Raw genomic sequence first — 22,221 nt, 5'->3', positions numbered from 1 at the left:
AAATTAAGATCCGTATCCGTATCCGCGGATCTTTACACTAAATATCCGTATTCAGATCCGTATCCGCGGATATACATTTTTAACGATCCGGCACATCACTAGTAGTGACGGGAAAATTAGCTATTTCCTGCACACTCATAAGGAGAAATCTCCATTTAAACGCATACCAAAACAAACTCGTCACACAAATAGCAAAAGAAAAACCAATTGCACACCCCGGACGCTTCGTACAAACAACCTCGTTTTACACAGACACTACACATTGACATTATCGTACACGCGCATCTGTGTGTGTGACGTCTGACGCCATACGATTCAAGTCTAAACTATGTTCGAGGCGCGATGAGGTAAACCTGGCTCAGACTCTGGTGGAGAGCGGAGAATTACCGTTCTACACGTAGTACGAGTATTATTTCTTATTCTATGACAATTGTTCATTTACTCCGGCAGAGGGGAACGCGTGTGCTTAGCAACTCCCGTGTATAATTTCTCTGAGAATCAACTTTATTTAATAAAGCTAGTAGTAGATAACAAGGAAAACTTACATTTTGCTGGCGCACCAATCTTGTGATGAAATCGCAAAGAAATAAATCTCCAACGAAAAAATAATTTAAATTTAATAAAACTAAAACATAAACATTAAAAAACAGTTTAAAAGTCTCACCAAATCTTTTACAAAATTACGAGCATCACCATAATCTAGCAACACCGAATTGATTCGGCCAATCACGGCGATCCAGTGTTGCCAATTTACTTGCGTAAATTATAACTTGCCACTTTAGAAAATACAATCATCAAGGCTTAGAAGAAATAAATCTCTTCAAATATTCAAAGGCTAAAAATACTTGTTGTGTTTTAAAATCTAAACGGATAGCTAATTATGTTCAAAGCACTAATATTGACAGAGCAAAAAAAACATCCTGTCTCCTTTTTTCTGAAGCAAGAAGTTGCTACGCTGTTCCGTGACAGAAATCTCGATTCTTTAGTTAATGATCAACTTTGCAATGGTCTCTTCAACATATATTATGGTGTGTACTGAAGTCGGCACCAATGGCTGTAATAATTTGCGGTTTCTTTCATAGGTTTCATTGCCTTTCACAATCAACATCAGGGAGTGTTAAATTAAATAGTATTATTAGTAGATTAATAGCATCAGAGGAACCCTGATGAACCACCCTGCGAAAGATGTTTCCGAAATATCCTAACCTATACTAGCTTTCTGGATAGAATGTCTTATAAACAGTCGCTTTTGCTATATTCAGCTTAAGTAAACGGACTCTGTGAAAACAGGATAACGCAAAAGTTGTCATCTTTGTTTCTCGTTCAGATAGATATTGCAGGTTTATGTAATCAAGGCCCAAGGTTATAGTACTGTAGATTCTATGTAAACGACTTTGCTGTGCCGGTCTTTGGGTCGTTTCTTGTGTGGATTGCATCGTATCGTCTCTGGAGCGTTTTCAGCTGGTTTCCTCCGCAGTCTTCGGCGAAAGAAGTTGTATGACGTCGTTATAAGAGACCTGATGGGAGAAGTCCAGTCTTTTAAGCGGATCTTCTTGTGTGATGTCGACGCTGAGTTTTGCGATGCGCTGTCGACTTGTTTGGAGCTTGTTGCAACTTGTTTTGTCTTTGACGGGAACAGTTCCACAGACCTTCCAACTTCTTCTCTTGAGTCTAAAATTCTAACGTTGTCTCTCGACTTCAGTGGCTCTTGTGCCCTTTTGAGCATCTCTTCCGAGTCTTTGTAGAGAACTTCGTTGAACGGTACGAGTGTTAAGTCCGAAATTGGGTCGACAGCTTTTTGGATCTCCAGCAAGCTCGATCCGACCTGAGTACTCATGTCGGTACACGGTAGCCTCATTCGGAAACTGTCGCTTGACGACGGGTCAACCGTTTCTTTAAGCTCCTTCTTTGGCGATTTTCGACCCTCTTTCGAACTATCAATGTGTTTGCTCGAAATATTTGACGCTAAAGGAACAGAAAAGGAGACGCGAGAGACAGCAGTATTCATAGGAACAGAGAAGGAGGCAGATTTCAATCCGCGGGAACCTTCAGCTTTTGGATACGACTCGTATTTCCGAGGCAGCTGCATTCTGAAGCGTTCTTGTGACGATGCTTCCCTCCACTTCCGAGCCTGAATCACCTTACCACCAGCCTGGTGTTCCTCTGGATTGGTTTGCGACGAATGGCTGCCAGTAGCCAACTGTACAGTGCAAACTTTGCTCTCGTTCTGTAAATTTTCAGAAGAATCAAGGCGCAATAGAGTGCCCAAGCCTGATTGCTCGTGGGTCACCGTATCAGTGACCTCAACACCGCCTCTCGGACAATTTGGACATTTCGGAACGGAAAACGGACGGTCTGGCGAGTCAGTATTGACTGTATAGTCGTAGAGCTGTAAAAGCGGCGCGCTCTGCAGCCGAAAAGGAAAAGAATTAGAATACTGTGCAGGTTTCTCTGTGGTTTCTTGTGGCGAATTAGATTTCCTTAAATCGTCGATTGTGTTAAAGCTGACGTAGGATTTGTTCAGCTGTAACGATTTCAGCTGCAGCTCGATTTGTTTAGGTTCGACAACTGGGTCAACTTCCATCGGTTTTCCAGCGTTCGTTTCGTTTTCCTCCGTCGTACAGGAAGGTGGTGGAACGAGCAATGATTCTTGAGATCCTATCAAAGGCATATTTACCAGCTCTTCTGAATGTATGTGAGTCTGGTAAGTCGTATTCAATAGCTTACCCTCTAATAAGTCACTGAGTTTTGGTATCTCCTTTTCTGCTATTTCTGATACGTCTTTCACTGACTTTTCAACAATGAGCTCTATTTTAGCTCCAGCTGGTGCTTCTGCTTGTAATAACGCTTCTGTTTTATCGCCTTCTACTACCTCTAATTCAGATTTCGGTTCGTCAATATCTATCGTTTCCATATTTAAAAACATGTTTATTTCTTTTACTGCATTGTTTGATTCATCATTATCAAAAATTTGAGTTAATTTCAACGATCTCTTGGGCTTAATTTCTGATTTTCCATTGCTATCTACAGATAGCCTAAACTCTTTTTTGACCTCTTGTATCCCTGAATAATTCAGACTTTGTGGCACTTTAACTGACCCTATAATTGTTTCGCTGTAAGCTAATGATTCGTTTACAGGCTGTGGTATTTCATTTGGCGGCTTTTCCGTCTTGCCATCGTAGTTCGAGTCCATTTTATCCAAATTTTGAGCTTCTTTAAGCGATGCCATAGAATACTGTCCTTTATCTTCGCCAGTTGTAGTTATGTTTTTAAAAGGATCGAGTAATTGTTTTATCAAAAGTTCAGATTCCGTAGTTGTTTTGATATTTTTCACTTCTGTTGGGTCTGAAGTCTGTAGGACACCTTTTGGCGGCTCCTCAGCATCAGCTTTCTGTGTATCTACTTTTTGCGTTTCAGTATTCGCCAAAGTCGTATTCGATAACTTACCCTCTAATATCGTATCATCAAATTTTTCAGAATCATCTATTTTCGTTCGTTTGCGTGTTTTTTTACCGAATGCTTCAGAGTCTGATATAATTTTAGCATCATCTGCTCCATCTATATCAGGTTGTACGACTTTCAAACTACGTTGATAATCTGCCCTTAATACGTCAGCTGATGCCATGGGTTTCTTAAGAAACCGCGATATCTCTTTGATAGAATGTTCCAAGTCTGCTTTTAAAGGAGGTCTTAGCATCTCATCTTCTTCGAAGGGTTCCCGTCGAAAGCATTTCGGCTCCGTCGTAGTCTTACCATTCTCTGAAGCGACTTTATTTATCAGAGCCTGTATCACATTTTCGACGTCCCGTTTCGACTCTGTAGAGGCTTTGCTAAAGTTGAAAGTCCCTAGTTCATCGAAAACTCGTACTTGATATGATTCTATGGAATCTGTCCTATCATCTTCGGCGTGTGGTACCTCAACAGCAATTTGTTTTTTTACGTCAGATTCTGAAGCAGATTTTTCGTCATTCAAAAATCCCTTGTCATCTAAACATTGTTTCGCGTTTAACGATACCTCACACAGCCGCTGCTTTAATGTATCATTTATAGGTTGTGGAACTTTGAAAAATATGTAACTGTATGTTCTCTCCCCAGCATTTGATTTGCTAAAGGATCTTAAAGGGTTTCCTCCTTGATCAAGATCAGCCCTGTTGTCGTTCATTATTTCTGCGTAATCAAATGGTTCTGGTGTATCCTTTTCTAGTCTTTCAGACTCTATAACCGCTTTATAGTCTATAAGCGGACTCTTGTCTATAGGTTCTAGTAAAGTTTCCGGTTTAAGCGATTTTGAATGTTTTGTTTCAACATTGTTATCGTCATCAGCGATTCTAAGCTGCGCTGATACTTTTACCGGATTAATGTTTGTTTCTTTAACATCAGCTGTTACAATTGGATGAGTTGTTGCATTTGGTATTAATATTTCATCCGAGTCTTTGATAACGATACTTCTAGCAGGTGATTTCTTTCTGCCTCGTCCTTTATTGACTTCTTTAGCGTTAGTATCATCATCGGATGTTCCTGTGTTTAAATTGGTTTTGGAGTTTTGCTGAAATTAAGTTTGGGGTTGTAATAAATCATTCAATTTCAGACTTTCTTTTGTCCATTACAGAACATGAGATACATGCCAAAATACAAACAAATAAACTGCAATGTGTATATAAATACAATGTTTTTGTGTAGGGAAATAAATATTTTATCTTTCTTTCTTTCAAAATCAATATATTCGTGGCCGATCATGGGACACTTGCTTATGGACACCCGTGTGTTACAAATGGTTAGAAATAGTGAAATGCCGTTCCTGAGAAAGTTCTTAAACCAGTTAAAAGGCGCAAAAGTAATGTAAAAAGAGCTTTATTACCAAGCCTCAAGGGAATTATGATCAGAATACAAGAAAGAACATACATACATAAACTTACGCCCGTAATCCCTAATGGGGTGGGCAGAGCCACAAGTAATCAAAGACAACTTGCAGCCACTGTTGATACGAAGTCCTAAGCTGGATATGATGAACCTTATGGTGATAAGGGATCAGCCTATCGCCCATAACATTAGTCCATCATGTTAGAGGACACAATCCCTCTGTCGGTTTTTACGACATGCCCGGGAAGACAAGCAGCTGAACGTGTTCTATGTTTTTTACAAGAAAGAACAATTTGTAAAAACCAGACAGTGTCCTTATCCTTACTATTAAATAGTTTTTACAACAGGAATATTCCCATTTTGGGAAAGTCCCCAGAAACGGCAATTGAGAGGATCTAATTAAATAATTGTACACATATCAGTATCATTGTGCACAACGCATAGACCGCCAATACAAGACCAGCCTTGACGGAGACTGGCTTCCCTCGAGGAGCTCGGTGGCGCAGCGGTAAACGCGCTCGGTCTGCGATTGTTGAAGTTAAACAACTTTCGCAAAGGCCGGTCATAGGATGGGTGACCACAAAAAAAAATGTTTTCATCTCGAGCTCCTCCGTGCTTCGGAAGGCACGTTAAGCCGTTGGTCCCGGCTGCATTAGCAGTCGTTAATAACCACCAATCCGCATTGGGCCCGCGTGTCAAACGGTTTGCATACCAATGAGGTACCTTTTTGATTCGCCCGGGTTATTCATTCATTTACTCATTCTTCCTAAAATTATGAGCTATCAATCATCCGTCCCTTTCCTTTTCGGCGGATAGGAAAATGACAGGTATAACTTAAAGTAAAATTAGGAGGTGTCTACAGGAATCGGGGACGTTGTCTTATCTGCTTAAAAGGTGGGTAATAAAACTCTTTCTAGGTACTGTTTTGCGACTTTTTATCGAAGGCCACTTCATATTTCCAATCCCGCGGGATCTCGAATTAGCGTTCTCGATTCGGGCTTGCATTCTCTACTTTCAACCATTGCATCTATATATGGCAACACTGCTAGAAATGTATTCATTTTTAAGCTTACCGGTGGACCGTAACCTGAAACAAAAATTGCACAAAAATGTTATTTACAACATAACATAAGCTCACAACTATATCCCAATTAGGGTAGGCAGAGGTACATCCAAAGATGAACTAAGTACCCACATCCCGAGCTTTCTGTTAGACCAACGTGATAGATGAGCCGTATCGTGTAAGTTAATAAGTTTTTTGAATTATTTTTAGGGGTCTTGCTGAAAATTTGCGTCGTATTGCTCCTCGTGTGGGTGGATACATCAGCCGAGCTACCTTTTTAGTTTTAAGTCTTACATTTCATATATGTTCAAATTAAATAAAAATACATAAACAAGTACATTCCATCCAACTACAATTGTAACAACACACATATTAATAAAACATATTATTTTAACATATTATTTTTTATTTTGTATCAGGGTCTGGGTGCAGGTTATTTTTTCTTGCCTTTGCTGTAGAAACGTTGGGCCCATGGGGTCCAGAAGCACGACAGTTTTTAAAGACAATTTCAGCTCGCCTCATCGAGGCGACTTGCGACCCTAGAGCAGGCAGTTATTTTGCCCAAAGTGTCAGTTTGGCGGTGCAAAGGGGCAACGTGGCCAGTATTCTGGGGACTTTGCCTCGATGTGGTGAGCTGGAGGACATTTTTTATTTATAGCTTTTTATCCCTTTTTTATGTTTTGTTCAAATATTAAGAAGTTAATGTAACGTCCTAAACCTAAATAAAGATTTTATCAATCTATCGCCGTCTGTAATGGTCGAGACAACTGTGTTAGTGAAAAGTGCGTTTGAGATAAATTAATAACTTAGTGCAAGTCCAGTACCGGGGATCGAACCGGCGCTCACAATTTGAGAAGCAAACCGGTGATCTACAGGACCACAATGACTTGTTATATTATTATAAAATACAACATAAACAGCCTATACGGGATGTTAGTGACATCGTAACGAAAACTTTGAGGGATGATTCAGACATGATTCTGAGTTGTGTTTACGTGTACAATGGTGCTAATTCCTGTAAATACCATCTAATTTTATTTTAAGTTATATCTGTCATTTTCTTATCCGCCGAAAAGGAAAGGGACGGGTAATCGACAAGCATAAAATTTATGGAACACACGTCAATTTTAAGCACAAATCTAAACCAACCGTCTAAAAATTTTACATCCGTCAATAACACGACAGTTAAGTAGACAGCACGTCAAACGGATTGCATACCAGCGACGTACCTTTTGATTCGCCCGGGTTATTCATTCTTTTACTCATTCTGTCTAAAATTAAGAGCTGTGAATCATCCGTCCCTTTCCTTTTCGACGGATATGAAAATGACGGATATAACTTAAAATAAAATTAGGCGGTGTCTGCAGGAATCGGGGCCAATATTGTACATCTGAGCACTTCCGTAGCTTCTATAGGTAAATAGATGAAGATATGATGATACAATGAATGATGGAACAAGACTTCCGAAGACCTAAGACACGTGCGTGAATTAACTAAAGTGAACGCAGCTAGTCATTATAATATTTTAGTTTTATTTATGACAGATTATAAAATAACAGGTTGAAAGTTGCCAGTTTGGGTATTTTTTCGCTATTTTGTGGAAAAAACAACTTTTCAAAGTTTCGGGGAAATAAAAAAAAAGAAGAATTTTCCGTCGCAAAAAATTTTCATGAATTTTCCGACAGGAAATTCCACTTGATATCAACTCAGAATCATAGTCTGAACAATCCCCCTCAGTTAAAAAAAATCGACTTTATGAATTTGAAATCAAGTTTATATCGTAGATAATTGATATCACGTGGTTTCATAGATTTATGCCCGGTTAATGACAGTGGTTTTAAATAACAAATACATACATAAACTCACGTCTACTTCCCACCGGGGTAAGCAGAGACTATGGAATTCCATTTGCTTCGATCCTGACACACTTCTCTTGCTTCCTCCACATTCATCAATCGCTTCATACACGCACGCAGGTTCACAGTAGACCGTACTAAACCTTTTCTAAGGACTTCTCCAATTTGGTCAATCTACGTCCTTCTAGGTTCTCCTCTGCCAGCCCTACCACTAACCTTCGCTTTATGATACTGCTTTCGTAATCCTATTATCTTTCAAATTAATGACATAATTTCCCGAGCAATGAGAAAGTCCCTTATTTTCTAAAATAACGTACTACAAGGTACTTACCAGACATAATGTATTGTCTGTCATATATTAAATAAGTGTATTATTTGTATAAATAATTTGCTCAATAATCTTCAAAACATTAGTTCGTAAAATCATTGTTTTGTTGCAAATATTTTTGGTGCAAATTTTGACAGAAACTTTGACAAAACGTTTTGACAATTTGATTTTTTTCACGCGTAACGATCAAAGAGATTGCCTTTTAGAATCATAATTTATGGATTTAGTAATTTATTTTTGACGTGAAATGTAGATTTGCCGCAAATGGCATTAACTACGGCTTTTCGGCGGGAAACGGGACAGTTGCTTTCTTCATTGAGTAATCTAAATAATTAATACGAAGTGGTGTTTTGTGGTTAATAATCGCATTAAGTTAGTCGGAAGACATTCGCGAGTGTTATTATATTGGAGTATTCAATAAACAAAGTGTATCTGCCTATTTTCGCTTCGTGCCGGGAAGCCGCTTCATAACTCAAAAGTTTATGCGGACTTTTGAGTTAATTCGTTTGGGGTTCGGAGTAGGAGTCTACTCTGAGGGTGGGGGCTTAGGTTTCATCATCATCACCTTTCATCATTTCATTAATCATCAAGAAAAAAATACGTCAGACATGGCTGTATGGGCATAGTTCCCTTTGCCTTACCCTTCGGGGAAAACCAAAACAAAAAAAAAATGGCATTAATTACTTGGCCGGACAAATGGGGAACGCTGAGGGTTCTCACCAGGTACAACGTTTAAGACAACAGGCCTGAGGGTGCCCAGTTGGGCGCGAACGAAAACATCGTGAAGAAAGGCACATTCCCGAGAAATGCGTTTCGGAGGTATGTAACCTATTATCATCATCCCATTAACGTCCCCACTGCTGGGGCGCGGGCCTTCCCTATGGATGGATAGGGAGATCGGGCCTTAAACCACCACGCGGGCCCAGTGCGGATTGGTGGTTATTAATGACTGCTAATGCAGCCGAGACCAACGGCTTAACATGCCTTCCGGAGCACGGAGGAGCTCGAGATGAAAACTTTTTTTTGTGTCACCCATCCTATGACCGGCCTTTACGAAAGTTGCTTAACTTCAACAATCGCAGGCCGAGGGCGTTTACCGCTGTGCCACCGAGCTCCTCCATGTGACCTAAGCTAACCCGTATTGGGCTGGTTTCCGCTTCGAGGGTTGGAAGGTCGAAAGTCAGACAGGTAGTCGCTTTTGTAAAAGCGCTTAAAAATACTAAGTCTATGTACGTTCTCTAAATCCATGAGGCGGCCAAGCGACAACACTACAGAACTGCGATACCGACCCCGCCGGCGTGGTCGACGATATCCCTCATTCAGCACTTATCGCTACCGACCAGCTAGGGTCGATTAATTCTTTCAAATATAGTCCCCTCAGACAACGCCCTGAGCCGAGGTTCGCGGCCAACTAGGCACCCTCAAGCCTGTTGTCTTAAAATTTCTTCCGAGCGCCCCCACTCAGCGCTCCCCGCTGAGCTTCGCCGCTCCGTGCTTCGGAAGGCACGTCGGTCCCGGTTACTACTTACTGATGCAAGTTAGTAGTCGTTACATGAGCCATGTCAGGGGCCTTTGGCGGTTCAATAGTAACCCTGACACCAAGGTTGATGTGGTTGGTAATCCAAGCGCGACATAGAAGCGCTCCCCATTTGTCCGGCCAAGTAGTTAATGCCATCTGCGGCAATTACACAGACACGTCAAAAAAAATAAAAGACAGTTTTTTATAATGAACATTTTTATTAAACCATCAATATTGTTCTTAATTTCGTAGTTACACAAAATGTACGTTTTTCCTTACATTTAAATGCAAAATCTATATGCTAACTAAACGCAAGTTTCATTTGAATGTTTACTAAAACCAAGCGACTAATATGTTTAGGGACATTGCTGCAGGCCTAGCACGATAACTGCGCGATAACATGGTATGGGACATACAAAAATTACTTTGTGATATGTCCCCACCGGGATTCGAACCCGGGGCCTCCGGATCGTGAGCCCAACGCTCAACCAATGGACCACGGAGGCCGTTAGCAGTAGAAGCAAGAAGAGCAGTAGATACAATAAGACTAGATGTCGCGTGGTTCGCTCACAGCAAGCTGCCCGCGTGTCCTGTATTAATTAGAAACTTTGTATGGCGGCCATTATTTTTACCGGCGATAGAATTTGACCAAGACTTGAATATGTCTCGTGAAAGCCAAAAGTTCTAGGTGCTATAGTTTTGGCAGGCCGTAGGGTGTCTCCCTGATGCGGAGCAGTTTTCAAAGATGACGTCCCAATCACACCCCTATACATCATTTTTACCTCTGAGACATTTTCTGGAAAAACTAAAATTTGTATGGCGGCCATCTTGTTTTTCGGCCATTTTGTTTTTTCAGTGACCCTGTCAGTCAGTCAGTCATTACATGGGTTACATGGAGAGTGCAATCGTGAGAAAATCCCGGATATCCCGGTAGTCGCGTGGACCAAGGACTTTATATCGCGTCGCGTCGCGCTTACATAACGCGCTAGGCCTGCTGCACGAGTTACGCTGTCGCGCGTAACGCGACAAGGTGCAATGGTGCCTATTCGGGTGGAAACAAACTAACCTAATTTTAGTTTGACAGTTCCTGAACTAGTCCCGTCCTTTTCTAGCAATAAATGGAAGAAAGAGAGAGAGCTAACTTTAGTCCTGTCAAATTAAGTTGGTCATGATCCGAATCTGCATCATTACCGCTCTATGAGGGATTTCCCAGGCTACGTTTCCCAAAAATAAAATAGATGGAGCTGTCGAAACTTAAATTCCTCATACCTCGGGTACGGTCACGAGCATTAGTATACACTTTGGTACCATGTCACATTAACTTTTTTGACAAAATGAACTGTAAGTCTCACTAAACGTCAAATATGTTAGTGCGACAGAGTCCTAAAGTGGGTACATTATATTTTACTCATGACTGTACATAATTTTTCAAAAATGTAACGGCACAAGCATATATAAAAATAATTGTTATAGAATTATGGTATAGAATTATGTTGCTACATTATATTGCTACTCTTTATTTTGATCAGAATAATAATAGGTGGTAGATGTAATTGTGCCTGTGTGTAATAAAAAGGGTCATCATTTATACCCAAAAACTAAGATAAAAAATATATCTGTTATCCACGACATTAGAATGTTAAACGAAGGAAAATCTTTACAGCTCCATCTGTATTCTTTTTGGGACACGTAGCCTGGAAAATCCCGCATTCACCCAGTAAACCTCTCGTCACATTCTCGGCGTGACGGGACGCTAGTGTGACACTCCCCTCCTCCTTCGCCCCTCCCGCGGTGATGTGCTTATTAAGCACTCAACGCCTCGCACACTTGCAAATCTAGCCAGCACACATTTCTCTACACAGTGCGCATTTCCACACAGCTTCGGTGGATTCACCCGAGCTGAAAAACATCTCTTCTCGCACAGCATACCGTCCACATCTCCGCTTGGCTTCAGACAGACTCGTCACAATGCCGGCCTGTCGTCACACTAGCGCCTCGTCACGCCGAGAGTGTGACAAAAAATAACTATTAAATTTTGAAACTATTAACAATAATACAACAAGTATAACTTCATCTTATAAAGTATACAAACTTTTTTTTTAACCAATAATACAAAATAACAAATGAGTTCAAAAACAAAGAAAAGAGATTATGTATTTTTTTTAAGACAAGATTTTTTTCCTATGCTTTTATATGTTATAATAATGTCCTGAATAATATAAGTAAGTAACACAGTGGCGCTGATTCCCGCGGACACTTAATTTTATTTTAAGTTATACCTGTCAATTTCTAATTAAAACACATAATGGTGCCGATTCCTGCAAACACCATCTTAAATCTAAATTTATCTTAGAAAACCTAATTTTATTTTAGTTTAGCAAAAAGTGCAATTCTGGCTTTCCGGTCGTCTAAATTTAAAATATTTTAAGATTTTTGACACGCTTAAATTTAATAGACCGTCTACGAGGTCTATGGTCAACCAGCTGGTGCCTTTTTTTGTGTGTTCTTACCGCGTTTAAATCGGGGATATGAGACTCCTAATCATCAGTAATTTTTTTCCGCCGAAAAAGATAGGGACGGATAATTGACAGCTGTTAATTTTAACTTATAAAGAAATGAATAGATAGGTGAATCAAATGAACGTCTTACTATTATGACGTGTGCTGTCAACTTAATTCTGTTCGGTTAATGGGCAATGCAAAAACTTGAGAGAATTTAGAAAATAAATTGACGTGTGTTCCACAAATGTTATGCCTGTCGATTACCCGTCCCTTTCCGTTTCGGTGGATAAGAAAATGACAGGTATAACTTAAAATAAACTTAAGATGGTGTGAACTGGAACCAGGACACACCATCTACGTTTTGCACAGATCTAGAAATTATTAGGGATGATAGGCCAGAATAAGAAAACCAGGTATGCTCAATCCTATGAGAAGTCGCCATTTCTAGCCCTTTGATGACGTAAGTGTTACCACTGTGTTACCAATAAATTAGTATCTCCAACATTCCAAGGACGTAAATTTTTATATTGAAAATTAAATTAAGTGAATTACTGACTAAAGTATTTAATTACTATAGGAAAACAAAAACGTTTATGCTTCAATATTACTAACTAAATAATTAATTCTTCCAAAATAAATGTAATTCAAATCACTAACAGGTCACATTTTTTTTATAATATTTTTTTCTCTCTCTCTATTTAAGAGCTGCGCTCTTGTCGGTGGAGTAATATTTTTTTAATTACTTTTATTTATCACATATATCAAAATCTTTAAAACTGCAAGTAAAACTTCGTCGTGTAGTAATTTATTTATTTTTTTACAAAATGGCGGCGCAGGGTGGGATGACGTCAGCTGGGCTAACCTTGAAATGTTAGCTGTCAGTTTTGAGCATACCTGGTTTTGTTGTACCGTGCATCAGAATATAATATTCAAATAGGCGCATACGATGGTTTAGATTAGCGCCCTCCTGTGGGCTTTCAAATAGCAGTAGATAGTTTTTTTTCTTTTTTTCTAAGAAGAGGATTTTTTAAATCACAAAAACTGAAAGGGAAGTTATTTTAAACCACTTTTCTAAAGTGCAGTAAATTCGATTTGGAGTAACATTTTAAATAATAATAAGTAAATACAAAAGTTTTCCATGATTATTAATCTTCGGTTTTTTTCCTTACAAGGCACCTGAAATAAAAAAAATATAATTAGATGAATAAAAAAGTTAAGGACTTTCCAGGCAACGTTCCTGAAAAACAATATAGATGGCGTTGTAACGATTCTCCTTCGTTTAACCTTCTAATTTCACGGATAACAGACATATGCATCAAAATTCAAAAATATTTATTTTTCAAAATTGGCTTACAAAGTTAGCGCTTTTTGAACGTCAAACAAAATTAAATTACATATTATGTAACTAGCTGTAAAACTACTACCACATCGGAATCTGTAACGCTGAGGGAAAGACGTGGCCAGAAAACCTCCCAGCACAGGGCCCTAGTCCTACTGTTTCATGTTTTCCTTTCTTTTTTTTTCTTTTTTTTTCTTTTTTTTCGCATCTTTTATCTTTGTTTTCGGGTATAAATGATGACCCTTTTTATTACACCCAGGCACAGTTACATTATTATTCTGGTCAAAATAAAGACAAGCAATATAGGTAGCAACATAATTTTATACATAACGTGATCCAAATATCAAGCAACGATTATTTTTTATATATGCTTCTGCCATTACATTGTATTTGTGAATAATTATGTACATTGCGTTAACTTAAACGCGGGTATTATGATAATAAAAACACATAATAACGGGTTCTTACCGCGTTTGAAATAGGGATATGAGACTCCCTGATACTAATTAAAACACATAATAACGGGTTCTTACCGCGTTTGAAATAGGGATATTAGACTCCCTGATACTCTCAGGGAGTCTATTTCAAACGCGGTAAGAACCCGTTATTATCCCTGAGAGTATCAGGGAGTCTCATATCCCTATTTCAAACGCGGTAAAAACCCGTTACTATGTTTTTTAATAATAATTATGTACCCCAGCAATGACAAAATAGTTAATTCTTCTTCTTCCTTGCGCTATCCCACTTTAGGTGGGGTCGGCTCTCCTAATTTTGCGGCGCCATGACATTCTGTCTAGGGTTGTCGGGTCGGGTAAATTTTCATTTTTTAATAATCGGGACATGCTGGTCCACCAAGTATAAGGAGGGCGTCCTCTGCCTCTTTTGTTCTCGGGCAGGCAAAGAGCTGTGTGGACTACATGCTGCTGGTCTCTCCGCATTACGTGGCCATACCACCTCAAACGACTTTCTTTCAAATAATCGGGTATAGGGGCTACTTTGACAAAATAGATAATTATCACGTTAAATTTCGATAGCGCCATCTATAATATTTTTGGGGAACGTAGCCTGAATAGTCCCTCGTTGACGAAACAATAAAACAGTGAAATCAGTTGGCAACACCGATGTGTGAAAAAAAAACAGTGCGTTTTAACGCACCGTAACGCATCCTTTAGGAGAACTTCGTGACGAAACCCAGGTGAAAGTGATAGGAACGCGACACAATATGAGCTGTCTGTCAGACCAACGCGATAGGTGAGCCGTATCGCCGTCTATAATGGTCGAGACAACTGTGTTAGTGAAAACCACTTGAGATAAATTAACTCATTGGTGCAAGTCCGGCACAGTCATGAGCAATATAATGTACCCACTTTAGGGGTGGTATTAATAAACTAATCTCAGCTTCGAGACAGCCCTCAAGATCATGTCAATGTGACAGTTCTCATATAAAAACAAAGACTTGAGCATGATCTTGAGGGCAGTCTCAGCTGAGATTCGTTTATTAATACCACCCTAGGACTCTGTCGCACTAACATATTTGAAATTTAGTGAGACTTATAGTTCAATTTGTCAAAAAAGTTAATGTGACATGGTACCAAAGTGTATACATATTAATGCTCGTGACCATACAGGGGTTCGAACCGGCGGTCCCCGTTTGAGAAGCAAGCCGTTGAACTACAAGACCACAATAACTTGTTAGCGACATCGTAACGAATACTGAGGGGGATGATTCAGACCATGATTCTGATCAAGTGGAATTTTCCGTCGCAATATAAATTATTTTCAATTCTATACGTTTGCGATGGAAAATTCTACATGATATCAGTATCATCCCCCTCAGTATCCGTTACGATGTCACTTACACCCCGTATAAGTACGTACAGGTAGCCAAACAAGTACGTATGTGGGTTAGTGACATCGTAACGAATACTGAGGGGGATGATTCAGACCATGATTCAGAGTTGAAATTTCCTGTCGGATTCATAAAAAAATTATGTTTATTATATTTCTAAATAATAATAATAATAAATGCTACTCTACCTAATATTAACCTCTGTCGCCAACTACGGAAGCTCAGTAGAAGCCTGTGCAAAAAAAAAACATATTCAGTATAGCTATAGTAAAATAAAAATAAAAATCAGTATATTAGTTTAAAAACATTGTAGGTATTGAAGTATTTTCGTTCTAACATGGCGCGTACGACAGGACAGCAATAGAAAGTGCAGCCTAGTGTAAAAGAGACAGACTATGGAGCAACTAATATACTTCGTAAAACAAAAGACTTCTCGGGGATAAAATGGCCACACCGAAGCAATTCATCTAAGAAAGCAATATTGCTATTTGACGTTACTTTTAAATGCGCAAATGTCAAATTGCAAGATTGCTTTTCTCGTCATACAGCGCATTGGGCCATACTGGTGCTAATTCCTGTAAATACCATCTAATTTTATTTTAAGTTATATCTGTCATTTTCTTATCCGCCGAAAAGGAAAGGGACGGGTAATCGACAAGCATAAAATTTATGGAACACACGTCAATTTTAAGCACAAATCTAAACCAACCGTCTAAAAATTTTACGTCAGTCAATAACCCGACACATAAATTTACTCATTCTTCCTAAAATTAAGAGCTGTGAATCATCCGTCCCTTTCCTTTTCGACGGATATGAAAATGACGGATATAACTTAAAATAAAATTAGGCGGTGTCTGCAGGAATCGGGGCCACTGTAATGTTGTATATACTTTAATAAATAAATAAATTGCTTTTTTAGATGAATTGCTTCGATGTGTCCATTTTAACCCCCCTGGTCATACCAGAAAAGATATCGCTAAAACGCGCGCAAATGCAGCGCCGGTGGCGAGCATTAGTACTAGCTGTCAAAGTGTTGTATAATGATACGACGCACCGTCACTAGATGGCGCTTGTTTCCATATGCAACCTTATACAGCTAGCGACATCTAGTTACTCCATGATGAAATAAAGTAACAATATACTGCGGTCCTTATGCATACTACAAGAAAGCGCCGGTGGTAAACATTGGCCCCGATTCCTGCAGACACCTCCTAATTTTATTTTAAGTTATACCCGTCACAGTCTTATCCGCCGAAAAGGAAAGGAACGGATGATTGAACGGAACAAGTTAATTTTAAAACGAATTAATAATTCATGCGAATAGACATCTCGCTGGTGTGCAATATCGTTTGACGTGCTGTCTACTTAATTCTGTCGGGTTATTGGTCGATGTTAAATTTTTAGACAGTTGTTTTAAATTTCTGCTTAAAACTGACGTGTATTCCATAAATTTTAAGCCGGTCGATTACCCGTCCCTTTCTTTTTCAACGGATAATAAAATTATGGGTATAATTTAAAATAAAATTAGATGCCGTCTGCAAGAATTAGCACCATATTAGTACTGAATCTAATTGTGATTGTTGTAAATATTATTTAAATCAATGTTCACTGAGTTATTTCAAGTAAGTGAACGATAATAAACATGGAAGCAGTCTCTTCATAAACACACAAAACACTCTAATTTTATTAAAGTAATTTGAGGAGCTCGGTGGCGCAGCGGTCAACGCGCTCGGTCTGCGATTGTTGAAGTTAAGCAACTTGCGCAAAGGCCGGTCATAGGATGGGTGACCACAAAAAAAAAGTTTTCATCTCGAGCTCCTCCGTGCTTCGGAAGGCACGTTAAGCCGTTGGTCCCGGCTGCATTAGCAGTCGTTAATAACCAACAATCCGCACTGGGCCCGCGTGGTGGTTTAAGGCCCGATCTCCCTATACATCCATAGGGAAGGCCCGTGCCCCAGCAGTGGGGACGTTAATGGGCTGGTGATGATGATGATGATTTGAACCACAAGAACGCTTCCATGTTTACTTCAGTTCACTTGCACACTAGCGCCCTCTATCAATGTTATTCACACACCACAAGATCCTCGTCAATACATTAATTGTTATAATGTTAGTGTTGCCAATAAAAAGCGCACGACAAAAAGCAAGGATAAAAGAAAAAAAGCGACAAAAAAATGTTTGCAGTTCCCATACTGTTTTCATCGTTTTAAGACCACAGCACAAAAATAATTAAAAAAAACTAAATACATTTTTTTTTATATCTGAACACGTTACTTACCTTTTGAGATAAGTTTCTTTTGTAAAAAAAATATAAAATAAGTAGTTAAACACTGATTTAAAAAAAACTTATAATATTGTTACGCGCGGTCTTAAAGATTTTTGGGCGAAATTCCATTTATTCATATTTTTTCCTGGTAGGGTATTACTGCCAAATATCAAATAATTATGTGTACGTGCGTTGTATGTTCGTATCTGAATAAAGTCTCGTTGTTCCTACTGTATTTTATTCCAAAATTAAAAAAAAAGATAATAATAAAAAAGTTTATTCAGGTAAAATCTACGACACACATATACATTTACAACATTAAAATATACACACATTGACATTAATATTTAGCTGGAAAACATAAAGGTAATGTAGACGACAGGTCGACATGGCAATTCTCTTGCGACGTGACGTTTTCAATATCGATATATTTTTATTATGTAACAAAATGTGAATAAAATAATACCACGTTTTCATTTAAGTTAATATTTATTCATCTGAATCATCTAACGTTAATTTTATTTCTAAAATATTATTCTTAGTTTTCAATAATTTCTTAGCAAGTAAGTATATGTAAAATATACTTGCTATATTTATAATTTTGAATGACCATAAATATTTAGATTAGATTTCTTTTAAATCTATTGTTTTTATTTTGTGTTAATGTTAATTTCTAATTCAATAAATTATGTGAGCGAGATTATAATCGATAAACGCGGTCGATGCGGACTCATGCGACACTAAGACTAAGACGCCGCGGGGACTGTGCGGGTGTGCGGGGCGACCCCGCCTCCGCGGCTTACCTCATGCCCCGATTGCCATGTCGACCTGTCGTCAACAGTATATGGGTGCCGCAGTTCACCAAAAAAGGCCAGGGTTCAGTGAAAATTTACCCAGAGGGCAACACTGATTTTCAACCCACGCCGACTGTCGCCGACTGTGTGTCTGTCTTTTACTGTCTTAATGGCCCCGATTCCTACAGACACCTCCTAAATTTATTTTAAGTTATACCTGTCATTTTCCTATCCGCCGAAAAGGACAGAGATAGACATATCGCAGATTGTAGCTGGTTTCCTTAGTTCAGTTTTAAAACTTTTAGGAATAACAGCTGACTCATAATAATTATATTACAGCCTGTAACTACATACTTATAAATGTAAACAAATACATACATACATACATACATAAACTCACGCACGTAATCCCTAATGGGGTGGGCAGAGCCACAAGCAATCAAAGACAACTTACAGCCACTGTTGATATGATGTCGTAAGCTGGATATGATGAACCTTATGGTGATAAGGGATCAGCCTATCGCCCATAACATTAGTCCATCATGTTAGAGGACACAATCCCTCTGTCGGTTTTTACGACACGCCCGGGAAGACAAGCAGCTGAACGTGTTCTATGTTTTTTATTTGCCGAGACTGCCCTCAAGATCATGTCAATGTGACAGAAATGGATAATACAAAAATGTTTTTATAAAAAATGTTTAATGTTTCTATAGTCTCTGCTTACCCCGGTGGGAAATAGGCGTGAGTTTATGTATGTATGTATGTATGTGTTTTTATAATCTGAAAGAATATTTTGATTGGAATAATAAATATAATTTATATAATAAATGTCATTGTAATTTATTTTTTTATTATTTCATAATTAATGTACTCAATGATTGACATTTAAATTATCAATTTTATTTTACTATTTGCATGTTATAATCTAAATAGCTAAAAATGTAAACTAAAATAATAAAATAATAAAAAAATAAATAAATAATAATAAAATAATAATATTTGGGTCGTTCTTCTTTTTTATCGACAATAAAAAGACATTTTCTCGATTTATCGAATTTAACATCTTTAAAATTATAACGGCAATAAATATTTTAAAACATCATATAAAGATGTGTCTGTAGAGGACCATTTAGAGGTTCTCTTTATCTTGGTAACATACTTTTCTTTGCAGGCGCATTCCAAAAAATATTGTGACAGAGTGGCCCTTTTCATCGGAGACAGCATTTCAATTTACCACTCTGTCACATAATTTTGTGAAAAACGATCAAGCTACGTTAATAACTAATTGAGGAACCGATTAGTATTTTGTTTGTATTTTGAGTATAATAAGATAACTATACTTTTGGACAATCAAAACATGAAATAAAATTCTAAAACATAACTTATCAGAAGCAGAACGAAGGACAGATCATTGTCGATAAAAAAGAAGAACAACCCATTTAAATAATGTTAAATGCATGTTGACCAACTGCAAATGGTACTGTAATGGTATTACAGACCATTTTTATGGCGGATTACAGTTCTCATATAAAAACAGAGACTTGAGCATGATCTTGAGAGCAGTCTCAGCTGAGATTAGTTTATTAATACCACCCTTAAATAGGAAATTGTCAATAGCTTCAGAACTAGAGTAAACCTGAAGAAAATAGAGTTTATGTTTTTCAGTTTTTTTTTTTGACGTGACTTATTGTAGATTTGCCGCAGATAGCATTAACTACTTGGCCGGACAAATGGGGAGCGCTGAAGGCTCTCACCCGGTACAACGTTTAAGACAACAGGCCTGAGGGTGCCCAGTTGGGCGCGAACCTCGGCTCAGGGCGTCGTCTGAGAGGAAAGATATTTGAAAGAATTAATCGACCCTAGTGGGTCGATGGCGATAAGCACTGAATGAGGGAAATCGTCCTGAAGTGTTTGGTGTCGCGAGCTGATTGGCTGCCTCTATGGCTAGAGTAATCGGGTCGTCGGGATCGTATATTACGTCCTTCGATTTACAGTTTATAGGTTCTCTATACCTTCAAGTAGTAGCAGGAAGGTGTAGAGCACATTTGGCTTAGTTTATCTATGACAATAATAATAATTTCAATCACCGAATGGTGTGGCTACACTAACGCCATCTATTGTCGCCGAAACGTATTCAATTCAAATTCAAAAATATCTTCATTCAGTAGGTAACATAGTTACACTTTGAATCGTCAATTTTTACATAACGAACGTCTCATCCGCCTAAAACTACTGCAGCTTCTCACGTATATGGCTCAACCACCCTTAAAGTTACATGAAAACGCATGGCAGAGGAAGGGTTAAAAAGAATAAGACATCTAAAAAAGCATTAGTAATTATTATTAATAGCATGCAAAGCTCACAACATATAATATCTGTTCATAGGATGTCCGTGGCAAGGATTTTTTGCGCAAATCAAAATTTAACATCAACTTTAAATTAATATAGAAACATTGTCGTACCTTGAGGTGGTCCGTACGCCGGCGGCGGAGGCTGAGAAAAAAAATCATAATTCAAAATCAAATCAAATCAATTTATTTACGAGAACACATAAAATACAAAAAGGTGGTAAAATAAATCAAATAACAATGTTGTATCTTCTAATATTAATTTCACATTTATGTAATATTATTTGTACTTTTTTTTTGCCTTATTTGTACTTATTAATTGTATTTTAATTGATGTCTCGCATGTATATTAATCGATGTTTTTAATGTATTTTAGTTGACGTCTTGTTTAAAATTATGTTTAATTCTTAAGATATTATTTTTGTTTCAATATTGACTTGACGTTTTTATAATTTGTAAGTATGTAAAATCTACTAGATGTGTTCGAACACAATATTGTTATTGTTTCCGAAATAAATGAAATGTGATGTGTTCAGCCTGCATGCAGGCGTACAAATATACATAAAAATAAATAATAATAAAGAAATGGAACATTGAAAAGAAAATTAAAATTATACTTATTATTAAAAAAATAGAAAATTGAATTATTTTTATGTTCAAAATATTCTTTCAAATTATAATAACATTTGTTCATAAGCCATTTCGTTAGGTTAATTTTGAACTTGTTCATTTTTTAAAACAATAATGATTTTAGTCGCAATATTGATTTTTAGAATTTGTCAATGTAGCTTTTTGTTGAAGTTAAGCAACGTTCGCAAAGGCCGGTCATAGGATGGGTGACCACAAAAAAAGTTTTTATCGCGAGCTCCTCAGTGTTTCGGATGGCACGTTAAGCCGTTGGTCCCGGCTGCATTAACAGTCGTTAATAACCATCAATCCGCACTGGGCCCGCGTGATGGTTTAAGGCCCGATCTCCCTATCCATCCATAGGGCAGGCCCGTGCCCCAGCAGTGGGGACGTTAATGGGCAGATGATAATGAGATGCTCACCATGTACTGCTGCTGCTGTGTCTGCGTCTCCTCGAAGGCGAACATCTGGATGGTCACGTCACCGTCGAAGGTTATGTGCGAGATCCGCTGGAACGGGATCCTGTGTGGGAACTCGCAGAAGTGCTGCCCGTTCAGCGCCACCTAGCGGGGATAGGGAGAATTACTCAATGAATCAATAATACTTTATTGCACAACGACATATACAAAGGACATAAACATACGAATATAAACATAAGCACAATAAGCGGCCTTATTGGTAAACAGCAATTTCTGCCAGGCAACCTTAGGGTGAAAGAAGTTTGTGCATTTAAGCATGGGCTGGTGCAATAAACATATAATGTTACCAACATAACTAAACAAATAATAATAATACCGTAAATAAAAATATATATAAATAAACACACATATATGTATATATATATATATATATATATGTATAAAACTTAAAC

General features: G+C 38.2%; 1 protein-coding gene and 1 long non-coding RNA gene across 4 annotated transcripts in view; one reads left to right on the top strand and one right to left on the bottom strand.

Annotated features, from left to right (window-relative positions):
• Positions 1 to 22,221, top strand: part of LOC126378798 (uncharacterized) — a 145,618-nt gene that overhangs the window by 104,608 nt on the left and 18,789 nt on the right. The window lies entirely within an intron of this gene.
• LOC126378784 (uncharacterized) overlaps positions 1 to 22,221 on the bottom strand; it is a 40,463-nt gene that overhangs the window by 11,925 nt on the left and 6,317 nt on the right. For both annotated transcript variants that reach the window (XM_050027181.1, XM_050027182.1), the window contains exons 4-6: positions 21,773 to 21,913; positions 20,838 to 20,868; positions 5,934 to 5,947 (exon numbers count right to left, since the gene is read on the bottom strand). In XM_050027181.1, coding sequence (XP_049883138.1) covers positions 5,934 to 5,947; positions 20,838 to 20,868; positions 21,773 to 21,913 — 186 coding nt within the window. The remainder of the gene's footprint in view (positions 1 to 5,933; positions 5,948 to 20,837; positions 20,869 to 21,772; positions 21,914 to 22,221) is intronic.

Source organism: Pectinophora gossypiella, chromosome 27 (assembly GCF_024362695.1).
Source record: "Pectinophora gossypiella chromosome 27, ilPecGoss1.1, whole genome shotgun sequence".
In the NCBI taxonomy this organism is placed as follows: Eukaryota; Metazoa; Arthropoda; class Insecta; order Lepidoptera; family Gelechiidae; genus Pectinophora; species Pectinophora gossypiella.
This window is presented reverse-complemented; position numbering and strand designations above follow the sequence as displayed.